Consider the following 24,450-nt stretch of genomic DNA (forward strand, 5'->3'; position numbering starts at 1 on the left):
TGTTTCTGTGACTGGTGAATGACCGTGGTTTCATTTCTGTCTCAGGGCTTTGGGACTCAGCCATCTTTCAGATTGCACTCCTGGCCTTCTGCTGCTCTCTTTGGCTGAAAGGAATTAATCTCTAATATAAATCAGCTCCTTTTTTCTGTTTCCTTTGATTGATATATAAATGTTGTTTGTAGTGTCACCCATCTTTATGTTCATGTCTCAGCCAAAGAAGTGCTCACCTTCCTTCTCGTCTCTCTCTTTGCCAACATAATTCTGAAAATTTATTGTTCCTCAAAGCTTATTAGACTGCATTTTTAATATTGACAAACATCTCTTTTATCTTTTACATGATTTAATCATCTCTTTTTCCATGATACCTTCACTTCTTGAACGTATAGTACTTTTGTTGGGATTATTTGCATCTGTATCATACTCCCCATAGAATATGAGCTTCCTGAAGGCAGTTTCTGTGTGTAATTTATCTCTGCATCCTCAGTGCTCAGCACAAAAGCTGGTAAATAGTGAGACTTGATAGAAGTTGGCTGAACTAATAATTCCAAATCTGAAAAGTTCGTATATCTGAACTATTTTCCAGATAATCAGGGTTTTACACCTTCCTTTCACACATCAAGATTATTGTGTGTACACTTATGGGAAATCATTTGAACATGACCATTTCTTTGTGAGTTAATATAGATACGATGCATTCATTAGTACCCTGAAGAGCCCAGCTGTTTTGAGCTCATTCATAACATGGCCAGGATAATGTTGAGGTTACTACTCATTAAAAGAACCCTTGGAGCAGATCTAAAAGCTTAAGCTATCTATCCTTGAACAAAGAAACTCTGCTCTGCTATTGGTCTTGTGGTACTTGTTTATCACCCTGAAGCAAATCCCATGTATAGTATGCTGTTCTAGGTGTGCGATCATTACTTAGGAAGCACGGCATATATCTTCTGATAGTATCAAAGTGGTACATCATTGGCTCAAATGTGCCAGTGTCTGTAATACCTAAGACTGATTGGCAGGTCTCAGATTCTTATGTGTTTAAAGAACCTGTTTTCTGTATTTGGACTCAGTATTTTGAGTGATAAGAAATGTGTCAAATGAGTTGAGAATTAAATGGAAATCATTCTAATTTCTGAATAATGATGCCAAGGAAAGTCACATTTCCAATTTTCTGCATTTTTTTCTTAATTAATCTCACATGTGTGGATTAAGTATTTATAGGTAGCTTGATAACTTTGGTAACATCTATGCACAGAGGTGGCTAAGAAAGCATATTCAGCTTTGAGGATGCTTCTCTTGTTTAGAATAGTTGAAATATCATGCTTACAGAATGTTATAATATCTGACCTTTAGTGGTAACTACATTTGGGCAAATATCTTTTTTTTTTTTTTTTTTTGTGAGGAAGATGAGCCCTGAGCTAACATCCATGCCAATCTTCCTCTTTTTTTTTTTTTTTTTTGACTGAGGAAGACCGGCCCTGAGCTAGTATCTATTGCCAATCCCACCTCCTTTTTTTCCCTTTTTCTCCCCGAAGCCCCAGTAGATAGTTGTATGTCATAGTTGCACATCCTTCTAGTTGCGGTATGTGGGACGCGGCCTCAGCATGGCCAGACAAGTGGTGCGTCGGTGCACCCCCGGGATCCGAACCCGGGCCGCCAGTCGCGGAGCGTGCGCACTTAACCGCTTAGCCACGGGGCTGGCCCCTGGGCAAATATCTCTTAAATAGCTAAAATTTAAAATATTTCTTCACTGATTGAAATCACCCTGGTATTCCACACATTTCAAAGTCAGGGTTGAAGTAGTTTTAACTTTTTGGAACATGACTCTGACCTGGATAGTAGACTGGGGCCTAATTGTCAGGAAGCCTGTGGACTCCATTCTGTGGAGAGGGGATCCTCAGTTCTGGTGCTTGTTTCTTTGGGAGTCAGGTGCTTATCGCAATGTAAGCACATTAAAAGGATTGTGAACAAGGTGGAGACTTGAGGAGGCGTGATTAACTTTGCAAGTGGGAGAAAGTGAAATTTGAGGTGAATCTTGAAGGATGAATGAGCGTGTTCTTATTGTTAGAGTGGGTCTGGACAGGGTGATGCATTCTTCCTGTGAAACAGGGAATCAGAAAGGGCAAGGAACATTTATCACAGACATTTTGTCTACATACACATTTTATTTTTCCTCCAGTACCTTGAGAATAGGGGAGTGGAGAGGAAAGAATGGACAGTGAAGTGCAATGAGAGAGACTTATGCAGCAGGTTTGGCAGAAGGACCAGAGGGAAAAAAAAGAAATGGAACGTTTTCATGACAGTGTCGTTGTGGTGACTGACTTTGGAGTTCAGATTGTATAGGGATATAAGTGAGACCAGAATGGTGATGGTAAATCAGGTGTCATGGACTGGGGCACAGGGGTTTTATATGTGGGTATGAGTGTTTGTGTATATAGTTTAATAACAAATAGTTTATACCTTGCAACTATACATTGCTTTTGAGTTTTAGTTAATAATTGACTTTTAAGTCTGTGGAAACCCTGGCCGAGTATGTTTCAAAATAATGGTGTATTACTTCTTTCTTAAACAAGCTCTGTTTTTCTATTTGAATCGCTTCGTTTTATTACCTTCTCTGAAATTATTTTTTTGGCTACAGTTCCCAAGTACTTTTCATTTGACAGAATCATGATATATTATGATAAATGAGAACTTACAGGATATTTTGTTCATCTCTCCATCCAAACATGAAATTCATCTATAGCATTCTTATCATTTGGTTGTTCAGTCCTTACCTCTAGTAAGAAGAAATTCATTAGTTCCAGGGGCAACTATTAACTCTTAACTCTATTGCTTTTGTTAGCTTAATTGATAGAAAGGGAAAAAATTCATACTAAAACTGACTAAAATGGAATAGTGCATACCACTAAACACCTCTTAGAGTGGCTAAAATGACAAAGATAACCATATGAAGTGTTGGTGACGGTGTGGCGAAACCAGAACTCTCATACACTACTGGTGGAAATGTAAAATGGTATGACCACTTTGAAAAACAGTTGAGCAGTTTTTTAAAATGTTAAACATAACACTTTTCATATAATCCAGCCATTCCACCCTTAGGAAATGAAAGCGTATGCTCATACAAAGATTTGCACATGAATGTTCATATCATTTTTATTTATAATAGCCTCAAAGTGGAAACAGTCTGTATGCCCATCTACAGGTGAATGGATAAAGAAAATGTGTTATATCCATTGATGGCATTCTACTCATCAATAAAAAGAAATGAACTTTTGATACACACTACAACATGGATGAATCTCAAATCTATCAAGTGAAGTGAAAGAAGCCAGACTCAAAGGGCTACGTGTTGTATGATTGCATTCATATAAAATTCTAGAAAATACAAACAAACCTATAGTGACAGAAAGCAGATCAGTGGCTGCCAGGAGATGGGCAGACGGGTGGCATGGAGGGAATTTTATAAAGTGACGTGAGGAAACTTTCAGGGCTGATAGATATATTCATTATATTGATTCTGGCGAACGTTTCACAAGTGCATACATAGGTCACAACTTTGCCAGATTTACACTTTAAATATGTGCAGTTTATTGTATGTCAGTTATATCTCAATAAAGCTGTTTTTAAAAAATAAAAAGACAAACTACAGAAAAAATAGAATAATGTGTTACCAGAGGTCATGTTTACACATCAAAATACTGTTATGTGCGTCTATGTAACCCCTAACTGTTGGGTATTTAAGGTGTTTGACATTCTAAATGACACCATACGGAGTGGGATATAGGTTACCTAATTACTGGCTTTTTGGCATTTCTTTAGGTTATGAGTCAGAAGAAAATAATTCTATCTTTTAAAAATTTTTGTTTAACATTTTGCTTGTTTCTGACCATTGAAATGTAGTTGGGGAAAATACCAAAAGTTCAGCCTACGTGAGACGTGGAAGATTTTACCAATATTATCAATATCTTTTTCCTGTTTTGGTTCTGTGTTTTCAGGAGTATTATGTATTCTGTATTGTATTTTGGGGGGAGCTCCACCTGTCGTAGGAATGATACGTGCCTGAGTAGAATAGCTGCAGACTTAAGGATTTGTTCTAGGTTTCCCCATAGCATGGGCGCTCTATTTCAGGTAGGAAAAATGGGCTTGTTTGAAATAATAGAATGAGCAGCTTCTGTGGTGAATATCTTCTTTGGGTACCTCTGCCTTATAGGCAGAAAGTCTACCAGAATTTTGTTAGATTTTCTAGAAGAGTTTCATTTCAGAGAGAGAGAATTAAATGCCCTGTGAGGTAGTCTAAAAATCTGATTCCATTTTATTTTAGTGGAAAAAAATTAATATATTAGTCAGGGCACTTTGGTTGCTCAGGGCACTTTGGTTAGGGCACTTTGGTTGCTCAGTGACAGAAATCCGACTCAGCCAGGCTTAACCAACAGTGGGATGTACTGGCTCCTGCTGTAAGTCGAGGTGAGGTGGGGCTTCAGGGCTCAGACAGTGCCTGAGAGTACCCATCTCTGGGACAGGCTCTTTCCATCTGCTGGGCGTCCTGGTCAGTCCATGGTCGAAGACTGATGTTACGGAGCTATAATCCTCATAAGTGAGCTAGGACTCCTGCAGTCACTCGGGCAAAAACCTGCCAGGAAAGACTTTGATGGACCTGGTTGGGGTACATACTTCTACCTGAAGCAATTGCTGTGGGTCATTTGATAGGATACTCGGGCCAGGCTGGAGTTAGGAGTGGGAGTTAGGGGAGGGGGATGAGCCCCACTCTAATCATACAGAATGAGTTTCTTAAACTAAAAAGCAGGTCTGGTACCGCCTGGAGCTGCCCAGGAGCCCACTGCCCAGTGCCCTGTACACCTAATGAACGATGCTGAATCGGGGAGGAGTACTGGGATGAACATCTTTGGGTGGGCTGCGGAATCTTGTGACTGATTATTTCCTTTGAACAGATCCTTTGAGGTGAAATCACTAGGTCAGACGCTGTGAACATTTTTAAGGTTTTGCTGCAGATTGCTGCGTTTCATTGCACTTAGGTTATACCGAATTATATTCCCACCAGCACTGTGTGAGAATATGTCACCATATCTCATCACCAGCATTAGCTGTTATCATTCAAAAGTTCTTTGCCACTTAGATTTCTAGAAAATAGGAATTTATTGATTTAGTTTGTATTTTTCTGGTTACTAATGAGGCTGTTTACTCTTTTGAGAATTGTTAGTCCATATACTTTGTCAGTATGTATGTAAAGTTCTAAATTGATTTGTAACTAAAAAGTTCATTGTCTACAAGCAGAAATAACAACATTGATCAGAGTTGCTCATGTGATGACTCAAAATCAGAAGTCACCAGTAAGTTTCCTTAATAAATGGTAGATATTCTCATGTAGTTAAGTAAGTCAAATTTAACACTTGGAAATAAATCTTTCTATATAAAATGAAACACTCATGATTTACTTTTAGGACAACATCTGTTTTCACACTAATGCTTTAAATCTCAACTTTATTGTTTTTGTTCACTTGTTTTGATTCTTTAAGTTCTATAAAAGCGATAATCATAAGGTGTTTGTAGTAAATTTTAACAGTGTATATATTTTTGTTAAAATATTACTTCCATAATGAACTCAAAATGGATTAAGGAAATAAAGGTAAGGTCTGAAACTGTAAAACTCCTACAAGAAAATATAGGAGGAAAGCTCCTTGACTTGGGTCTTGACAATGATTTTTTGGATATGACACCAAAGGCACAAGTAATGAAACCCAAAATCAGTAAGCGGGACTACATCAAACTAAAAAGCTTCTGCACAGCAAAAGAAATGATCAGCAAAAGGAAAAGGCAGCCTAAAGAATGGAAGAAAGTATTTGCAAACCATGTATCTGATAAGGGGTTAATATCTAAAACATGTAAGGAATTCATACAACTCAATAGCAAGAAAACAAACAATCCAATTTAAAAATGGGCGTAGGACTTGAATAGACATTTCTCCAAAGAATACATACAGAGGGTCAACAAGTGCATGAAAAGGTGCTCAATATCACTAGTCTTCAGGGAAATGCAAATCAAAACCACAATGAGATATCACATCACACCTGTTAGGATGGTTATCAAAAAGATAAGAGATAAATACTGGCAAGGATGTGGAGAAAAGGGAATGCTGTTGCACAGTTGGTGGGAATGTAAATTGGTCCTGCCTTTTAATTAGGCTGTGTACAGTATCTTTTGTAAGTCCTGTTTCTTTATCACGGGAGTCTGGTGGGCCAGACAAGATCATGTCTCTTTGAATCTAAATACTGTAGCCAAGAAAAAGCCAGTCTTTGCCAAACTGCAAAAATGAGGCCTTTCCAGGCCCCTGATGGATGTCATCTCTTCAGAAGGCCCTGTTCCCTTCTCCTCCTCAGTGTTTACTTCCATCTCTGTGATGTTTATCCTCCATCATATCCCTCCATATCCCCCAGATTCTTCTCATAGCTCATTCTTTCCTTTGCTTGTTCTTTTTATCGCCACCACCCTTGGTCAAGTCTTGATTGAATCTCACCTGGGTTATTGCAGTGAAGCCTAGCTGATCTCCTTCCCTGTGTTCCTCCTAATCCATCCTTCACACAGCTGCCCCAGTAATCTTCCCAAAGGAGTGCTGGGATTTTGTTACTCCCCTCCCTGAGAACACTTGTGCCTCTTGATGCCTGTGGAATAAAGTAGAGCTCCTCTGTACGGCCCTTAGGGCTTCTGCTGCCTGGGCTGCAGTGTTCTCCTGCACCGTAGTGTGCACTCCAGCCAGACTTTGTCTTTGGCTCTTGCTGTAATGTGCTGTCCTGTCTTTGCCTTTGGGAGTGCTCAGTGGCCCACCTTCTTTGTGACACCTTCCTTGATGACCCCACGCGGAAGAGTGCGTATTTCACATTCATTCAGGGATTTTTTTCTTATTCCTTTAGCAAACATTCTGTAAGGATGTGCAAAGGATATAAAGAATAATAAGACACAGCCCCTGTTCTCAGGTCAAACTAGTTGTAGAGTTGGTCATGTAAATAATGATCTGTAATATAATGTGTTAAATTCTAAAACACAAGTACTACAAAGTGCTGGGATCACAGACTCTGTGTACACAAACACCTTGAAGGCAGGCCTTGTTTGTCCGTTTTTTGTTTAATCCTTTTTGTGTCATGTAGGGTTTTCGGTAATATTAGTTGCTGTTTTGTTAAATGCATTTATTTGTAAATTTTTCTTCTGCACTATTCCCTTGCATTACTGCAGTGACTTGGCATTTCTCTGGTGACTCTGCTTTCCTTTTTCTATCATTCCTTCCTTTGTATCTTTGTTGAATACATGTATGAGCAAGCAAGATATTTACTCAGTTTAAGAACAAATAATTTTTATCCTACTCCACACAGTGTATTTCACCATTTTGAAAACTGTCAGTTGTATTTCTTTTCAAGTCATTTATGTATGGAACAAATGTTTATTCTTTTAACAGTGTTTTCCAGTAAAACAGATTGTTTTGCAATAGCACCACAACCCAGCACAGTGTCTGGGCGCTGGCAGGTGCTCAGCAATTCTTCTAGTACAGAAACTAGAAAAGGAAACTTCACTGGCTCCTTAAGCTGTTGCTCAGACTGGTTTACTTAGAAGTTCCTATAAAGTTTTCCTCGCTCACTGCCAAATTTAGTATTGTAGACAGCCATCCAAGGCCTCATAGGGAGACTTCTCCAAATGTCCCCTCTGAACTGTTAAGCAGATGGGCTTGCAAGCTCTGGGGAAAATGAGCTCTGACTCCTGATTTGCTCTTCATCCGTCCCCCTGCAGAGGACAACTGCAGGTTTGTAGTGTCCCCGGACGGTCACTGTCTTAAATGTAAACAGTGTTCAGTGACTTGCAAGCCTCGTAAGGGCAAGGACCACATTTACTGTGTTCACTGTGTGTGCCTGGCATCCAGCACAGTCTCTGGCTGCAAAGAAACGAGGAAATGTGGACCAAAAGCCTGGGTTTGCCTTTTATTGAAGTAGTGTTTTAATCAGTGCCCAGATTGTGATCTGTCTTGAGTACATGTCGTGTGCTAGCCAGCCTCCTACCATTGTCCGCGGGGATGTGGCAGGCACAGGCAGAAGATGAAGTTTAACAAAAGGAAAACAGCTCTAGGAATCAGCAGTATGCCAGCTTCTTAGGAGGCAATCCCTTCCAAATCCTCCCGGTGCTTTTAAAGGTTGTTAGGATTTAGAAAACGAACACCTATCTAATAAGTCTTCTGCAGGCTCAAGGCCGTTCCATGCCCCTGCTTCTGCTGAGGTTGTGCAGTCCTGGTGGGACGCAGCAGCGGGCTGAATGTTGGAGCCTTTCGCTGGTCAGCCTCACACAGGGGCTGTGGGTCTCAGGCACTGGGCAGCCACAGCAGCCTGGGGTTTGAGGGGTCAGGTGAGGTTGCAAATGGTCGTTGTAAGTTTACAGCATCTAAGTCACATGCAGTGTGCTCTTATGGGGGAGGTGGTTAAAAACTCTTGCTTAGAGGATACTTTTAAATGTTAAAGTATTTAGGAATGTTTTAATGAATAACAAAGACAAATTTATAAGCATTCTTATAAATGCAGAAAATTTAAGCTTGTGTTAACTTAAAACAGTGAGGACACAATGAATACACAAAATTATTTTATTTTCTTTCCAAACACAGTGACTCTTCGTTAAAACTTCTTTCCATTCTTTTCATTCCCAGATGATTTTTATTTCTTTTCAATTATTTTCAAGATATTAATGAGGGTTTAAACCAAGGACATTCATTTTCTAATAGAGTAATTTCATTTTTTTGATCATTAGAATGGAATTTAAATTTAAGTAGCTAATTAGAGGTACTTAGATGTATTTTTTCCTATCAAACAGTATTCTTCTTGTGAAAGTTATAGAATATTTATTAAAGCTATCTGGAGGTACATGTAGAAAGTGTTCTCTGTCCCTTAAAGTAATCATTTCATATTTATTCACGTTAATTTTGCAGCATCAAGGGAGAGCCATCAAGCTCCTTGAATAGCTACAGCTAGTTTGAAATCACTTTGAGAGGAATCATAGGTAGTTCAGTAGATTGTGATATTTGGGGGATATTTTTGAGCTGTTGTATTAGGAATACAACAGACATCACCTCAAATAACAGACATGTAATTATTTCATATTATTAAAATAATATTGGTATGCTCAATATTTTAACATATAAGTTATTCAAATAAATACTTTTCACTTAGAAATCAGCGTTGCTTATATAAATAGGTTAGTACTTTTTTTTTTTAACATTCGAGTTGTTTTTTCAAGCTTCATTGAGATATAATTGACATATAATGTTATGTAAGTTTAAGGTGTACAGTATGATGATTTGATACACATATATATTTCAAAATGTTTACCACAATAAGATTAGTTAACACGTCCTTCACCTACATAATTATCATTTTGATGTTGTTATGGTGAGAACATTAAAGCTCTATTTTCATAGCAACTTTCAAGTTTACGATGCAGTATTATTAACTATAGTCACTATGCTATACATTAGGTCCCCTGAACTTCCTCATCTTATAGCTGAAAGTTTGTACACTTTGATCAATATCTCTCCATTTTCCTACTCCCTAGTCCCTGCAACCACCGTTTTACTCTGTTTCTAGAGTTAAATGTTTTTAGATTCCACATATAAGTAAGTCATACAGTATTTGTCTTTCTCTGCTGTATTTCATTTAGCATAATGCCTTCAAGGTCCATCTATGTTGTTGTAAATGGCAAGATTTCCTTTTTATGGCTGAATAATATTCCATTTATATATACACCACATTTTTTTTATCCATTCACATGTCAGTGGACACTTAGGTTATTTCCATGTCTTGGCTATTGTGACTAATGCTGCAATGAATATGGGAGTGCAGAGATCTCTTCGAGATCCTGATTTCATTTCCTTTGGATATATACCCAGAAGTGAGATTGCTGATCATGTGGTAGTTCTATTTTTAATTTTTTGAGGAATCTCCATACTGTTTTCTCATAGTGGCTGAACCAATTTACATTCCCACTAGCGGTGCAACAAGGTTCCCTTTTCTCCATATCCTTGCCAGCATTTGTTATCTGTTATCTTTTTGATAATAGCCATCCTAACAGATATGAGGTGATATCTCATTGTGGTTTTGATTTGCATTTCCCTATGACTAGTGATGTTGAGCATCTTTTCACGTTACATGCTGACCTTGTTTGGAGAAATGTCTATTCAAGTCCTATGCCCATTTTTAAATTGGATTGTTTGTTTTCTTGCTATTGAGTTGTATGAATTCCTTACGTTTTAGATATTAACCCCTTATCAGATATATGGTTTGCAAATACTTTCTTCCATTCTTTAGGCTGCCTTTTCCTTTTGTTGATCATTTCTTTTGCTGTGCAGAAGCTTTTTAGTTTGATGTAATCCCGCTTGTAGTTTTTTGGTTTTGTTACTTGTGCCTTTGGTGTCATATCCAAAAAATCATTGTCAAGACCCAAGTCAAGGAGCTTTCCTACTATATTTTCTTCTACTAGTTTTACGGTTTCAGATCTTACCTTTAATTCCTTAATCCATTTTGAGTTAATTTTTGTGAATGGTATAAGCCAGGGGTCCAATTTCATTATTTTACATGAGACTATCCACCGTTTATTAAGGAGACTATTACTTCCCCTTAGGAGTATCCTTTTTCTTATGAGTATTTTTTGGCTCCCTTGTTAAGTACTAGTTGACCATGTATGCATGAGTTTATTTCTGGGCTGTTGATTCTGCTCTGTTGGTCTATGTGTCTGTTTTTATGTCAGTACCATACTGTTTTGATTACTATAGCTGTGTAATATAGTTTGAAATCAGGAAGTATTATGCCTCCAGCTTCTTCTTTCTCAAGATTGCTTTGGCTATTTGTAGTCTTTTGTGGTTCCTTACAAATTTTAAGAATGTTTTTTCTGTTTCTTTGAAAGGGGATGTACTTTTAAAAGTATAAATTTATAATAGATGATCCATAGTTGTTTGTGGAATAAAGGATATTTTAGCCACATTATCATGCAGAATTTTAAATGCAACTTATATGCAACTTTGCCACATTTCACCACTACACCTTCTGTTTATTTAGAGTGGAAAATAAATGACTTTGCAGCTTTTTAAATTTCCTAATTATTTCTCAAGTTGGAGTGAATTGGTGCTGATAATGAAAGCATTTCTCCTCCATCTGCAGAAACAGCAGCTTCTGTTAAAAGCTAGATTATCACTTCAAGAACCTCAAACTAATGTAGTTATTAAATCTTAGGCAGGATCATCTTTAAAACCTCCTAAGAAGTCACATTTCTTGTATATTCATTTTAACTATGAAATATATTATAGTTAGTATCATGGGGAAGTGATTGCCATATTTAGATGGTCTGCGCTTCTTCAGCTATTCAAGCCTGATACTGGGTATTGAAAACCTTGGGTCCCAAAAGAGCAGGGGCATGTTAGAAGTGAACTCTTTCCACTGACCTTATTTTGAGGCTTTACTGTTCTTTAAAACTTTTCTTATTTTTAGGAAAATAACATTTTATTTTATTTTTTATTTATTTATTTTTTTTGAGGAAGATCGGCCCTGTGCTAACATCTGCCAATCCTCGTCTTTTTGCTGAGGAAGACTGGCCCTGGGCTAACATCCATGCCCATCTTCCTCCACTTTATGTGGGACGCCGCCACAGCATGGCTTGCCAAGCAGTGCGTCGGTGCCCGCCAGGGATCCGAACTGGTGAACCCCGGGCCGCCGCAGCGGAGCACACGCGCTTAACCGCTTGCCCCACTGGCCGGCCCTGGAAAATAACATCTTAACAAAATTGTTTCTGATCTTATCTGTTTTGCTCTTAATTTGTTGTCTTTTTACAGAGCATTTATTTATTTATTTATTTTAACCTGTTTTCTGGTTCAGGGCCTCAGACTCGGCAAGACTGGGCTTCTCATTCCTTTGGCAGCTTCATTGAACTCTTCTGTGCCAGCTGCTGGGTTTAAAGTAGATTCCTGCTATCTAGGAGCTCAAGTTAAGTGCCAGAAGCAGGCAACACAATGAATTATTGTTCTGAAACAGGTGTGCTCTGATAGAGAGTGATGTTGGAGCACCTGGGAGGGGTGTCCGGTCCAGCAAAAGAAAGTTAGGAGCCTTTTGAGAGGAGTGCATGTTCGTTATCTGTCCTGGATGTGAAAACATTATATTGCTTTACTGTTTAAATGAAGGTCATCATCTGTTCTCACTTTCAAGTGAAAGCCAGCAACCTAGTTTCCTGGTAATTAATATGATATTTGTATTTACTGATAGTAACTGAAATATCTAGCCTCTTAATTTTTGTCTCTGTCATTTTAAATTTAGTGTTGACTTTTGCATTATTTTGTTTTAATCCTGAACCCATTTTTCATTATATGTTTATTAATCATTGTTTCTATCTTTTGTTGTTGTTGAAGATTTTTTAATCTTCATTTATTTAACATTTATTATATATCCAGAATTTAATATTGCTTTGAAGTCAGGCTAAGAGTATATTCTTCATCTTTGCTTGTAGGATTTTTTTCAGTCTCTTCCCCTAGTATTTGTCATGCTTGTTCGCTTGAGATTTAAAGTTTTTTGGTGTGTTTTTCCCCCCATTTTCTTAAGTATTCCCCCAAACAATATGCAATGGGTTCATGTTATGTTAGCCTTTTTTTTTTTGGAACTGGTGTGCTAGGTAAGAATGATGTATTTAGCTTTTGTCACAGGACCATAAATAACAAAAAAGGTCTTTATGATTTATTATTCTTTTATTCAGCAGTGTTTGTATAGCCCATTGTGGTAGGTTCAGCAGTGGAGAATGCGGTTGTTGCTGCTGAGGGAAGAGGAAGTTGGAAGGAAGCAGTGGTCTGCCAGGCCAGTTGTCACAAAGTGGCCCAGTAAAGTAAGACTGAAAGAGTTGCTGTCGCTTCAGCCCCGGGAAGTTCTCGGTGGCCGTAGGGAGAGCAGTTGGCAGTGTAGAGGTGGGCAGCAGCCAGTCGCTGTGGTGCTCACGAGTGACAGGCTGGAGTCTTCACATCTGCTCTTGTTTTTACTGGATCCACATTTTGAGCCTTTCAAGAAAGCTTTACAAAAGTTCTCCAACTTCAAGATTGCCTGTTAATAAATTTATTCCCCATCCTGAGTCAAAGAAGGATTTAATGCGAACTTTGAGATGAAATCTTTAGAGCAACTGAGAAGGTTTGAGAGTTTATAGTTAAAGGTTAGGCCATTCTGGCCATAGAATAAGTCAGTGAGAAAATAAATATTTCTTTTACTTAATTTTGTTTTGTAGATTTGTAGAAAACCCATTCGGTGTGTTTTTCAGCAGCTTCTTAAATCCCAATGGAGGTCTTGCTTACCTCAGGGTGTATCATCAGGGGAGGGTGAAATAAGCAGTAAAATGAGCTTTTCCCAGGTATGAAAGAACAGACGTTTGCTTTTCACACGTGTAACATAAGTGCAGCCTGCTTGCCCACTGTGTCTAAAGAGCATGAAGCTGCATAGACAATCCTGTGGATGTTGGGATTGCTACCTACTGGATCTCTGAGAAGACAAAAATGAAATCCCATCTTCCGTTTCCTGTTCATTCCATCCTGTGTCCATGGGGGTGTAGCATTTGTGAAGGAATCAATTATCCATTTGTTAGTCAGAGGAGCCTTACAAATTATACATTAGCAGATTGATTTCGTGGGTTCACTGTTGGGGGACCGATAGCTTAAGGTGGGATGATGAGGAGTGTCATGGGAAAAGGAGTTGCCACAAAGAACACCATTAAAAGCAGCTTTCGAAATGACCATGAATTTATTCCTAATTGAAGAGCTGACATAATCCATACTAAGTGTATTTATTTCAAGCATTTTACATTAGGTAATTGATTATTACATGAGGTGTACGTGTTGGTAATTTTGCCTTTTCTTTAAATTTAAGAACTTGAGACCACCCATAGTGGACTTGGATTTAGAAGGTATATGTTGGTCTGTGCCCCCTCCTGCTTACTCGGGCTTCTTTTTTTGTTCCATTAAGGAAACATTTTTGTATGTTCTATAGTGTCAGCTTGACATTATTGATTTTTGAACAAACTCACTTATATTGTGCAGAATTCCAAACATGTCTCCATTAGGAATAAAATTGTAGCTAATGGAAAATACAGCTGAGGCCATTTTTCTCTGGTTCCTTACTCTTATCTGCATTTACTCCAGTATCCCGTCTTTCAAACACACCCCCTCAATTATATATATATAAAACAGGCAACTGGAGAAATCAGTATTGAAGAAAGACAGAATCTTGCACTCCAATTTCTCTCCTGTACTTTTTCTCTTTTTCCTGTTTTTTTCTTGTTGTTGTTTATTTCTAGTATATAGAAATTATAGCTACATATAAGGCATTTGTCGTATTTCTGAGAGGAATGATTTTTCCATTGACAGCTGTAATATTGAAATCCTGTTAGTTATTTTTTCCTTATTAAATGTTACAGAACTGTTATAAAAACTGATACATATAATGATGATACTTGATTATCACTCAAGATAAAAATATGTGCTGCAGATCCCCAGAATGATGCCTTTAACGATCAAGATTAACTTTGGTTTCTCTTTGTTTTCAGATTAACGAATGTGCTATGTAATCATTGAAAAAATATTTATCTTTTGATTATAAACAAATATTTGTTGTAGAAAATTAGCAAAACATAAAAAGGGACAACCTAAACAATGATAACGTCTCAGCACCCAGATATAACAAATGCTAATATTTTGGAGTATGTACTTCCAGTCACATATATTATGTACAAATACTTGTAAATATAGTAGTATTTCTAAATATTGGGTTGTACTTAGCCAGAGCTAGCCAAGTTGTGAGATTTGAGGGTACAGTCCTCCAGACTGCCAAACCTGCTGAAGACTTCTGACCAGCTGCAAGTTCTAGGGGTTCCCAAATCTACCCTCATGTTTGATAATTAGCTAAAGGGCTCACAGAACTCACTGAAACCTATTATATTCACAATTAAGGTTTATTACAGGGAAAACATACAGGTCAAAAAATCAGCCAAAGGAAGAGACGCATAGGACAGAGCCTGGGATGGTTCTAAATGTGAAGCTTCCATTGTCCTCAGGACATTTTACCCTCCTAGCATTGATAGTCAACCGGAGAAGCCACCTCCGTGTTCAGGGTTCTTATTGGGGCTCTATTACATAGGCACGATTGGTCGATGGGTTGTCCACAACTTCCAGGTTGGCTGATACCCTGTGACCCCAAACTCCCACTGTAAATCACAGGGTTGGTCTTCCTGGCGTGGCCAGCCCCCACTATAAGGTTATCAGGTATGACAAGCCCTGCCTTTAACAAAGACATTGCTGTCAGGTGTGCAGGTGTGACATAGATTACCTCCCAGAAGTCCAGGGCAAAGGCTGGGCTTCTCTTTGGGCAAGGCCAAATTCTTTTCTACATAATACATTTTTTTTTAACTTAATTTGTTTTTTGTTTATATGTTTAATTTTTATCATTTAGATTCCTTGCTTTTAGAAACTTATATAATTTCCATTTCTCAGTTTCTTTAGAAAAGAAACCTGCCGTGAAAAGCATCTTTGGAAAATAATCTTCTTACTTCTCCTTGGGTATAAGAGGCAATGCATATTTTAAAGAATTTTGATACACATTGCCAAGTGATCCTTCAGAAAGTTTCTCCAAATCTGAGTTCCTACCAGCAGTGTAAGAGGAGTGTCTATTTTGTGCTTCCTTGCCCAAACTAGGTACTTTAAAAATCTTTTCTGGGGCTGGCCCGGTGGCGCAAGCGGTTAAGTGTGCGCGCTCCGCTGCGGCGGCCCGGGGTTCCCTGGTTCGGATCCCGGGCGTGCACCGACGCACTGCTTGGCAAGCCATGCTGTGGCGGCGTCCCATATAAAGTGGAGGAAGATGGGCACAGATGTTAGCCCAGGGCCGTCTTCCTCAGCAAAAAAAGAGGAGGATTGGCGGGTGTTAGCACAGGGCTGATCTCCTCACACACACACACAAAAAAATCTTTTCTGATTCCATAGGCAAAATATCTCATTGTTTTAGTTTTCATGTGTTTGTTATTACTGAGGTTGACTCTTGTTCTTGTTTACCTACAATTTGTTCTATTTCTTTTGTGAGTTGATTGTTTGGTTTGATTTACATGAGTAAAAGATCCAAATTTCTTCAAAAACTAAAGAAAATTTAAAAATGTACGATAAGCTGCAAACTTGTTTGCAGTGTACATGACAAGGGGTAAATATCCCTTATCTTTAATAACCTCTCATGAATCCATTTTAAAATTATGGACATGGGCCGGCCCAGTGGTGCAAGCGGTTAAGTGCATGCTCTCCGCTGTGGCGGCCCAGGGTTCGCTGGTTCAGATCCCAGGCGCGCACTGACACACCGCTTGTTAAGCCATGCTGTGGCGCCGTCTCATATAAAGTAGAGGAAGATGGGCACGGATGTTAGCCCAAGGCCAGTCTTCCTCAGCAAAAAAAAAAAATAGGAGGATTGGCATCGGATGTTAGCTCAGGGCTGGTCTTCCTCACAAAAATAAAATAAAATTATGGACACCCTAATAGCGAAACAGTTTCTTTCTCTGAATTCGTGCTTAGAACTTGTAGTTTAAGATTTTAGTTTTTACTGATGTATTAACTAGCTTTTCTCTTCAATTCTATTTGAAGTGACCCAAGAAATAGAAAATATTTGTACTCTCACTTTAAAATAAGTAAGGGAAGGATGTAGTAAATGAATGTATGCTAAATAGCTCATCTTCTAAATGAGTCAGTTAATGCAATTGTGTTTATTTTGGAGGAGACGTAATTCCAGTGTAACTTACAATAATTTAAAGATAATCACTAAGAAGTTAAAAATAGAATGAACAATATCTAAATTCTTCCTAGATAGACAAGAGAAAACAATTTGAGTAATATAGCAAAAGAATAATAATGAAGTGGGGAAATATAATTCTAAAAAGTATAAAATAATGATAATGCTAAATGGGCCAGATGTTCTGTTACTAAAAGAAAAATAGCCTCAGCTTTGAAGAACACATATCTCACAAGACGATGGAAGTGAAAAATAAAGATGTGAGCAAAAATGTACTATAAAAAGCCAAACGAAAAGGAAAGTGCAAGACACTTTATTACTTTATGATTAGCAAATGAGCGATTACAGCTAACAAGAAATATATTAATATAAGGAAATTAGATTAAGGTCAACAAAATTATTCTCAGACAAAAAGAGAAAAATTAGTATTGAATAAGAATAGAAATTAATAAATTAAAATATATTAAAAATACAACAAATTGATTAAAGTCTTGCTTCTATAAAAATGCCCATGCAACTTATAAGGATAATCAAAAAAAAGGGAATAAAATATTTGTGTACATGTAAGATATTGCTATGCACATATTTTCATATTTGCAAATATGAAATAGGAAAATTAATGGTACCTACCTCATAGAATTGCTGTGAGGATTAAATGATATAATATGTATAAAACTCTTAGAATAGAGCCTGATGCATAATAAGCGTATAGTAAATGTTAACTTAGTAGTAGTATTACTGTTAATAATAGTATTAATATCATTAGTATTATTAAAATATTAAACGAACAAAAAGTAAAATAAAAAATACTTTCATCACCAAGAATTTGAAATGCACCATCGTCTGAGAAAATATAAACTACTAGAATAGAATTAGAACATTTGAGTAGCTTGACAGTTACGGGAAAAAACATAAGGTGAGAAATAACCAATCGAAGGTATTGATCCCACACATTTTCATGGGGAAGTTCTTTTTAATTTCATTTAAACGTTTCTGATGTTTATTTTTATTGTGAAACATAACTTTAAAAAGTACATAAAATGTGCAGTGAAACAAATAGCTGTAAAGCAAACAGTCATGTCACTACCACTCTGTCAAGAATAGACCATGTGACCCTCCTGCTGACAATTCCCTTAGAAGGACCCACTGCACTGACCTTTGTAGTAATAAGTGCTTAGCTTTTCTTTTTTGTTTAATGCCTTCTATGTGCACCCCTTTACACTATTGTATGATTTTTCCTATTTTTGTATGTTGTATAAATGGAATCATATTTTACATATCAGGAATAAGAAAAGGATGCTCCCTGTTGTTGCTACTCCCAGAATAAAACAAAGTGCAAGACCTCTAAGGGGGAAAGTATAAAAATTAGAGACATTCAAGAAGGCCTAGTAAATTGAGAAATGCTCCATGTTTGTGGATTAGAAGAATCAATATTGTAAAGATATCAAAGGAAAAGCTCTCAACATCTCACCATTAAGTGAGATTGAGGAGTTTTTCTTCTAGTATGCTAAGAGTTTTTACCATGAATGGGTGTTAAGTTTCATCAGACACTTTTTGCATCTATTGAGATGATCTTATGTTTTTCCTGTTTATTTTATTAATACAGAAAATTATAATATGTTGATTAATTTCCTATGTTAAACCAGCTTTGTATTTCTGGATTAAACTTGGCTGTTCTGTATATGCTGACTTTATTAATATGTTCCTTAGGATTTTTCCATTTCTGTTCATGAGTAAGATTTACTTGTACTTTTCTTTCTCTTAGCATTCTTGTTGAGTTTTGTTATTGTAAGGTTATGCTGGCCTGGTAAAATGAGTTGGGGAGCATTTCCTTTTTATTCTGTTCTCTGGAAGAATTTGTATATGATTGGAATTTTTTATTCTTTGAACTTTCTCTAGTGAAGTTAATATTCTAGTGAGTGAGTTTGACATTAAATAAGATAAATAAGTAAAATACATAGTAAGATAGATAGTGGTAAGTGCTAAGGAGAAAAAAAATCAACTGGTCGGGGAGTTATAAAATGTTTGGGTGAAATGTTGAAATTTTAGATTAGGGGGCCAGAGACTGTCACTGAGAAGATGACTACCAGTGAAGAGCTGGCAGAAAACCATTCCAGGCTCTGGCAAACAAATGCAAAGACTCTAAGGCAGGAGAAACAGCACGAAGGTCCAAGAACAAATGACACAAATTACATGTATATAGGAAGAAAATATACTTCTGATTGTAAGTTGTGGTAAGGAAGGGTCTTGCAAAGCAGGATTGCATTCAGCGTTGGGGCTGTTTTGTAGGCCTGGAACAGCATTGTCCAATAGAACTTTCTGCAGTGATGAAAACGTTCTGTGATCTCTGTGCTTTCTAGTACAGTAGCTGCTGCACATGTGGCTGCTGACTTGGCATGTGTTAGTGCAACTGAGGAACTGAATTTTTAATTTTGTTTAATTTTAACTAATTTAGCTTTCTATATAAATAGTCACATGTGGATAGAATATTGGACAGGATGGGAAACCTTGGCATTCATCAGGCTACATATACTTATTAAATTGTAATTTGAGGTAGATTATAATCAAATGCCAATTAAATTACAATCAGAGGTATGTGGGGTTTATATTTGACAAGAATAAAATGGGTATTAAAATGTTATTTGGTGAACAAAAGATCAGAATTACTGTTAACAGAAGATATTCAGTGAGGAAAGCATTTATCCATGGAAGACTGTAGAAGCTGAGCATTCGGACTTCTCAGCCGGAAGTCCAGACGTGGTGGCTTCAGTGCTTTCCCAGCTCAGCTTTCATTTTGCTTTTGCACGTGCTTACTGCCCATCACAACATCCCCTTAGCAGGACGCGTCTCCACTGCTCTCCCGGTCGGGGCCGTGGCTCTGCTCTGTCTCTGTTGTGATTCTCATCCCCAGGCTATGGTTTATTCTCCTGTAAAATGGATCAAATATCTATCTTCCTTTTTCCTCTTCTAACATTCTAGGAACTTTTAAGGAGATAGATCGGTTTTCATGGACTGCATTTCAGGAATGCTGTGTGGTGATCAGGACAAGAAAGGATTCTGTGGCCAGCCGTCTCAGCCTGTAACACGGGAATCTGTCAACAGCATCTGTCAGTGGGTGGCCTTCTTGGTCTGCCCTGACCTTTGCTTGCTAGCTTTGAGATATTTTCCATTGGGGAAGGATCTAGCATTCAATTTTGTATATTTCCATTTGTTCTAATCAACAAGCGAAACTATTTTAAGATTAGATATTTTGAAAAACTAATTTGCAAGCTCATGTTGTAATTGACGAAGGCTTACTTTTCATGGTTAGTTTGTCCCTGTCATACTTTGTGTAAGATAGTTGGAAACTGTCATTATTTAAGAAGAAATAAAAAAGAAGAGTTTGCCATTTTTTAACGTTGTCAGCATTCACTGATTTTGACTTCTATTAGAAAATCCACCTGTCTGAATATTTTAGGAAGTAAACAGTTGGCTACATAGAGAACTGGAAAGCTGTGAAAAATATTAAAAATACAATTGTGTATTTACTCTTTGGAAAATAAATCCAAAGTAGAAAGCCTGATTCCTATCTTCACAGATTTTTAAATTTGAGATTATTCAAAAGAATGGGGGATAACAAAGTTAGTTACTATCAATAGAAAGTATCAAGCATAAAGTATAAATTAAAAGTTGACTTAGTAGTTTATGAGAGAAGAACAAATAGATTGGCTGGTGAACCAAACTAAACAACTAAAATTTTTATTTGCATCATGATTTTTATTTTTGCTTTTGTTTATTTTGTTCTTTTAATGGATTTTTGTTGGGATAGAATTTAAGGAGTGTAAAGTAAATAGAACAGAACAAATAAAAAGGCGTATAACGTAAGAAAAATAACATTTTAGCTGGGACTTAAAGTATGTGAAAAAGTAATTTGGGGAAATCTTAGGTTTCTGGGTGTATTATCAGTCTGGAAACAAAGCTGTATTTTACTATTTTCATTTGCAAAAACAAAATATGTCTCAGACTCATGCATCTAAGCTAATAGACAACTTGTATCAGTTAAATTTTACTAAGGGCCAAGGCATTTGATTGTTGATATATATTTTCCTAAAGTTTTACTTTTTTTTCTTTAATAGAGTCCTGTGAAGATAAATCAGATTAGTCTGGATGAAAGTGGAGAACACATGGGCGTGTGTTCAGAGGATGGCAAGGTATGGTGCTGACGTGGTCACGTTGAAAGGACTGCCCCGGCACTGAGGACTGATTTTACTCAGCTCCAGGTGCACGGAAAAGCACTCTGCTTAGTGTGTACCTGCATTAGGAGAACCTTGATCATTCTTTTTGGGTATTGGACTTGCTTCCGATTGCTCATAATTAAAGTAAAATATATTTTTCACAAATGTGCCTTAGGAAAAGTAATTACAAGAATGTCAATAATGTAACTAGTATTAAGCTGATTAACAGCTGTGGCAGGGGAACATGTCACCTTAATCATTACTGCTGTGCCACTTATACTTCAGTGACTAGTCTGCAGTTCCTGCAAGACAGTAGTTTAATGCCTTTCTGCCATAAATCCGCAAAATTGGATTTTGTGGGCATGATTTCTGTGGGCTGGTGGTTTTCATTTTCACACACAAGTTATGAATGTTTCTCTTGAATTATAGAATCTTTTGATAAGCAATCATAGTTTATCAGAAGAATAAAGTGTCTTACAATGGCCACATTAAATAAATGTAAAATCAATATATGTACAGTTTTCTAAAAACCTGGCACCACTTCCTCGACCACGGACATCCATCATTTGTGCAGTGTATAACGAACAATTATCAGGGCTTCTTGCTGATGTTGAGCTGTGACATTTAGTGGTTGTGGTGATTGATTTTCCACTTATAAGAATGTCTTTTTTGTTTTTCAGTCGATGGAAGTCTTTTCTAATGTTGGTTTGCAATGATAAAATTCTAATGCACAGCATATTTAAGCTACTTTACTAAAAGAACAGTTTAAGAAGAGAGTGCATTAAGAATCTTACATATTCCTGACTGAATAGAGCAGATTTCCTAATCTAATTTTGTATTTTTTTACGTGATCTAAATTCAATGGGCCATTAGGATGAGTAAATTAAAAACAATGTACTCAGTGTAAAAGGTTTATACCCATTTAATCTGTTAACAAGAAAAATGAAGTCCTCTTGACATACAAGAGCGCATTTTATGTATCCAAGCCTAATGTTGCCCAGAGAGTCTTTTGAAACAGAAGTGGAACACTTGTGCTTTTTAAAAAGCGCTGTCAAATTTCACAGTACTTCCTGAAATTCTGAGACGAACCAGACTGTCAACGAGAGAGGAGGGAGGAGTTGGGATGTGCAGAAATTGAGAACAATTATCCAAACTTTTGAAACATTTTTGTATTCATGTATTTGTAAAGAGAGATCACCTTCATTTTGTTTTCTTAAAGATGAGGAATTTCTTCTGGGCTGATAACCAATTTAATTGAACTAATTTGTTAAAAGAGAATATTCGTTTTTTGAATTGGAAAAGAATTTTTACTAAGATGCTTTGGGAATTTTTAGAGCTTTAAATGTTGAAGAATTATTATTTGATGTGGAAAAGTGGGATATTTTAACTACTACGTCTGGTGGATAATGAGATGACCCTCAGATATCTCCTGGTACATTTCTTGTCAAATACTTGTTTTCCTATTTTAGTCCGATTTATAACTGCCATATTTTGGTGTAGACCTATGATACACTTTTAAGAATGGTTTTCTCATATGTTTTATTAACATTTATAGAATTTAAAATAAATCTTTCAGTGCACATATTTATGTAAGCTAGCCCTTAACCGTGGGTTAGTCACTGTTATGAAAATTGAGTAGCTAGTATAGAATGATCTGGTAAAGTGGTTAGTGATGATAAGAACATAAAGATTATTACAGAGATAAACTCCAGATACCTAGATCAAATGCATCTTTAAGTGGCTGTTGTGATTTTTCTTTCTTTAGTGTATAAAGATGCCTAGATAAATAATTATTTATCTTCTAAATAGAATATAAACATAAACAGGGATAACCTTTGATATTTGTATTCAGTTTTAAAGTCATAATTCTAACAGTTTTTAAAAATTTACTCTGTTCGTTCAGCTGATGCTCATTTCTAGTCTTTTTATTCCATAGCTTCTCTATGCTTGAGTTCTAAATTTTGAGATATACTCACATATATACCGTGTGTGTGTGTGTGTGTGTGTGTGTGTGTGTGTGTGTGTGTGTGTAGTTTCAGTTTACTGGCATACATTTTTAGGTAACTTTCAGGATAAATACATACAAGGTTTATTTCTGATCTCTTGCATATGTTGCCTTCACACATAAACTAGAATCTATTTAGTATAGAATTCTAGGTTGAAATATTTTCTCTCAAAATTTTGGAGATGTTGTTCCCTTTGTCTGCCCTTTATTTTTGTAGACATGTCTGAGGCCAGCCTACATTTGTTCTTTCACAAAGTCTTTTTAATTTTCTTTTGTCCTGCCTTGGAGCTTAGACTAATAATAATACCAACAACAACAACAACAACAATAAACGGCCCTTGTAATTCAGTTTGCTAAGTTATGTCTCGTTCGGGTCTACTTTCATTAATTTTGTCGAGAACACATAAGTCCTTTTGATCCGTATACTGAAGTATTGTTTTCATTTCAGGAAAGTTTACTTCAGTTATGATTTTGATTATTGCTTCAGTTCCATTTGTTTTCATTTCTTCAAAGAAACTCAATAATACTTAGGCTGGAGGCAGCATCGCGCAGAGGCTGAGAGCATGGCTCTGTATTCCGCTTGCCTGGGCCGCGTTCCCTTTCCGCTGTCTTAGGTTGGGTGCATCATTGGCCCTCCCAGTGCCTCTGCTTCCTCAGCTGGGCAGTGGGCACAGGGAGAGGCCTGCGTGGGAATGCTTGGTGCCGCGTGTATGGCCGGCTCTCAGTATATAGCAACTGTCCTTATTGCTAACTGTTCACTTCTTAACCCGTTGCAGTCTGGCTTCTTCCTCTCTGCGTTATTATACCTAAACTTTCAAGGTAAGAGGGTGAATGGATAAGCACTAGTCACTCTTCCTCTCCTTTCAAAAATATATCGGTTGTAAGAAAAATTGGTCATATTGTGTGACACACACCCACCTACCACATATGTGCTTGGCATTCTCATTGTTTTTATCCTCTCATTTCTTCATAGTCACGGAGAGTTTCTGTACTTGTTTATTTCCTTTGCTAATTTGTTTTTATTCCAAAGTCAGTTTTGCTTTGTGGAATAGAGTTTTATTCCATTTTACGTTTTTAATTTTCCTGAAATCTTTCTATCTTTCCCAGCACTATTTTCATATCAGCCTCACATTTAAATTTTTAAAAAATTACCACTTCTTGTATGTCTTAGAGTGTCAGGCAGTATGATCTAGTGGTTAGGAGGGGAGTTATCCTGCCGCGTTTAGCTGTGGGATGTCAGGTAAGTTATTCATACCTCTCTGTGCCTCAGTCTGTTCTCTCCTCTATAAAATGAGGATGATAACAGTACCTACCTCATTGATGATTAGGAATAAGTGAATTAATATGTGTAAATTGTTTGGAATAGTACCTGGAATAAAAGAAACGCGTAGTAATTGTTAACTATTATTGTCAT

The 24,450-nt window shown here is 37.1% G+C and overlaps 1 protein-coding gene across 2 annotated transcripts in view; it reads left to right on the plus strand.

The window, feature by feature from the left end:
- VPS41 (VPS41 subunit of HOPS complex) overlaps positions 1–24,450 on the plus strand; it is a 171,599-nt gene that overhangs the window by 46,063 nt on the left and 101,086 nt on the right. For both annotated transcript variants that reach the window (XM_058570676.1, XM_058570683.1), the window contains exon 5: positions 20,933–21,007. In XM_058570676.1, the coding sequence (XP_058426659.1) occupies positions 20,933–21,007 (75 nt within the window). The remainder of the gene's footprint in view (positions 1–20,932; positions 21,008–24,450) is intronic.

This window comes from Diceros bicornis, chromosome 3, assembly GCF_020826845.1.
Source record: "Diceros bicornis minor isolate mBicDic1 chromosome 3, mDicBic1.mat.cur, whole genome shotgun sequence".
NCBI lineage: Eukaryota > Metazoa > Chordata > Mammalia > Perissodactyla > Rhinocerotidae > Diceros > Diceros bicornis.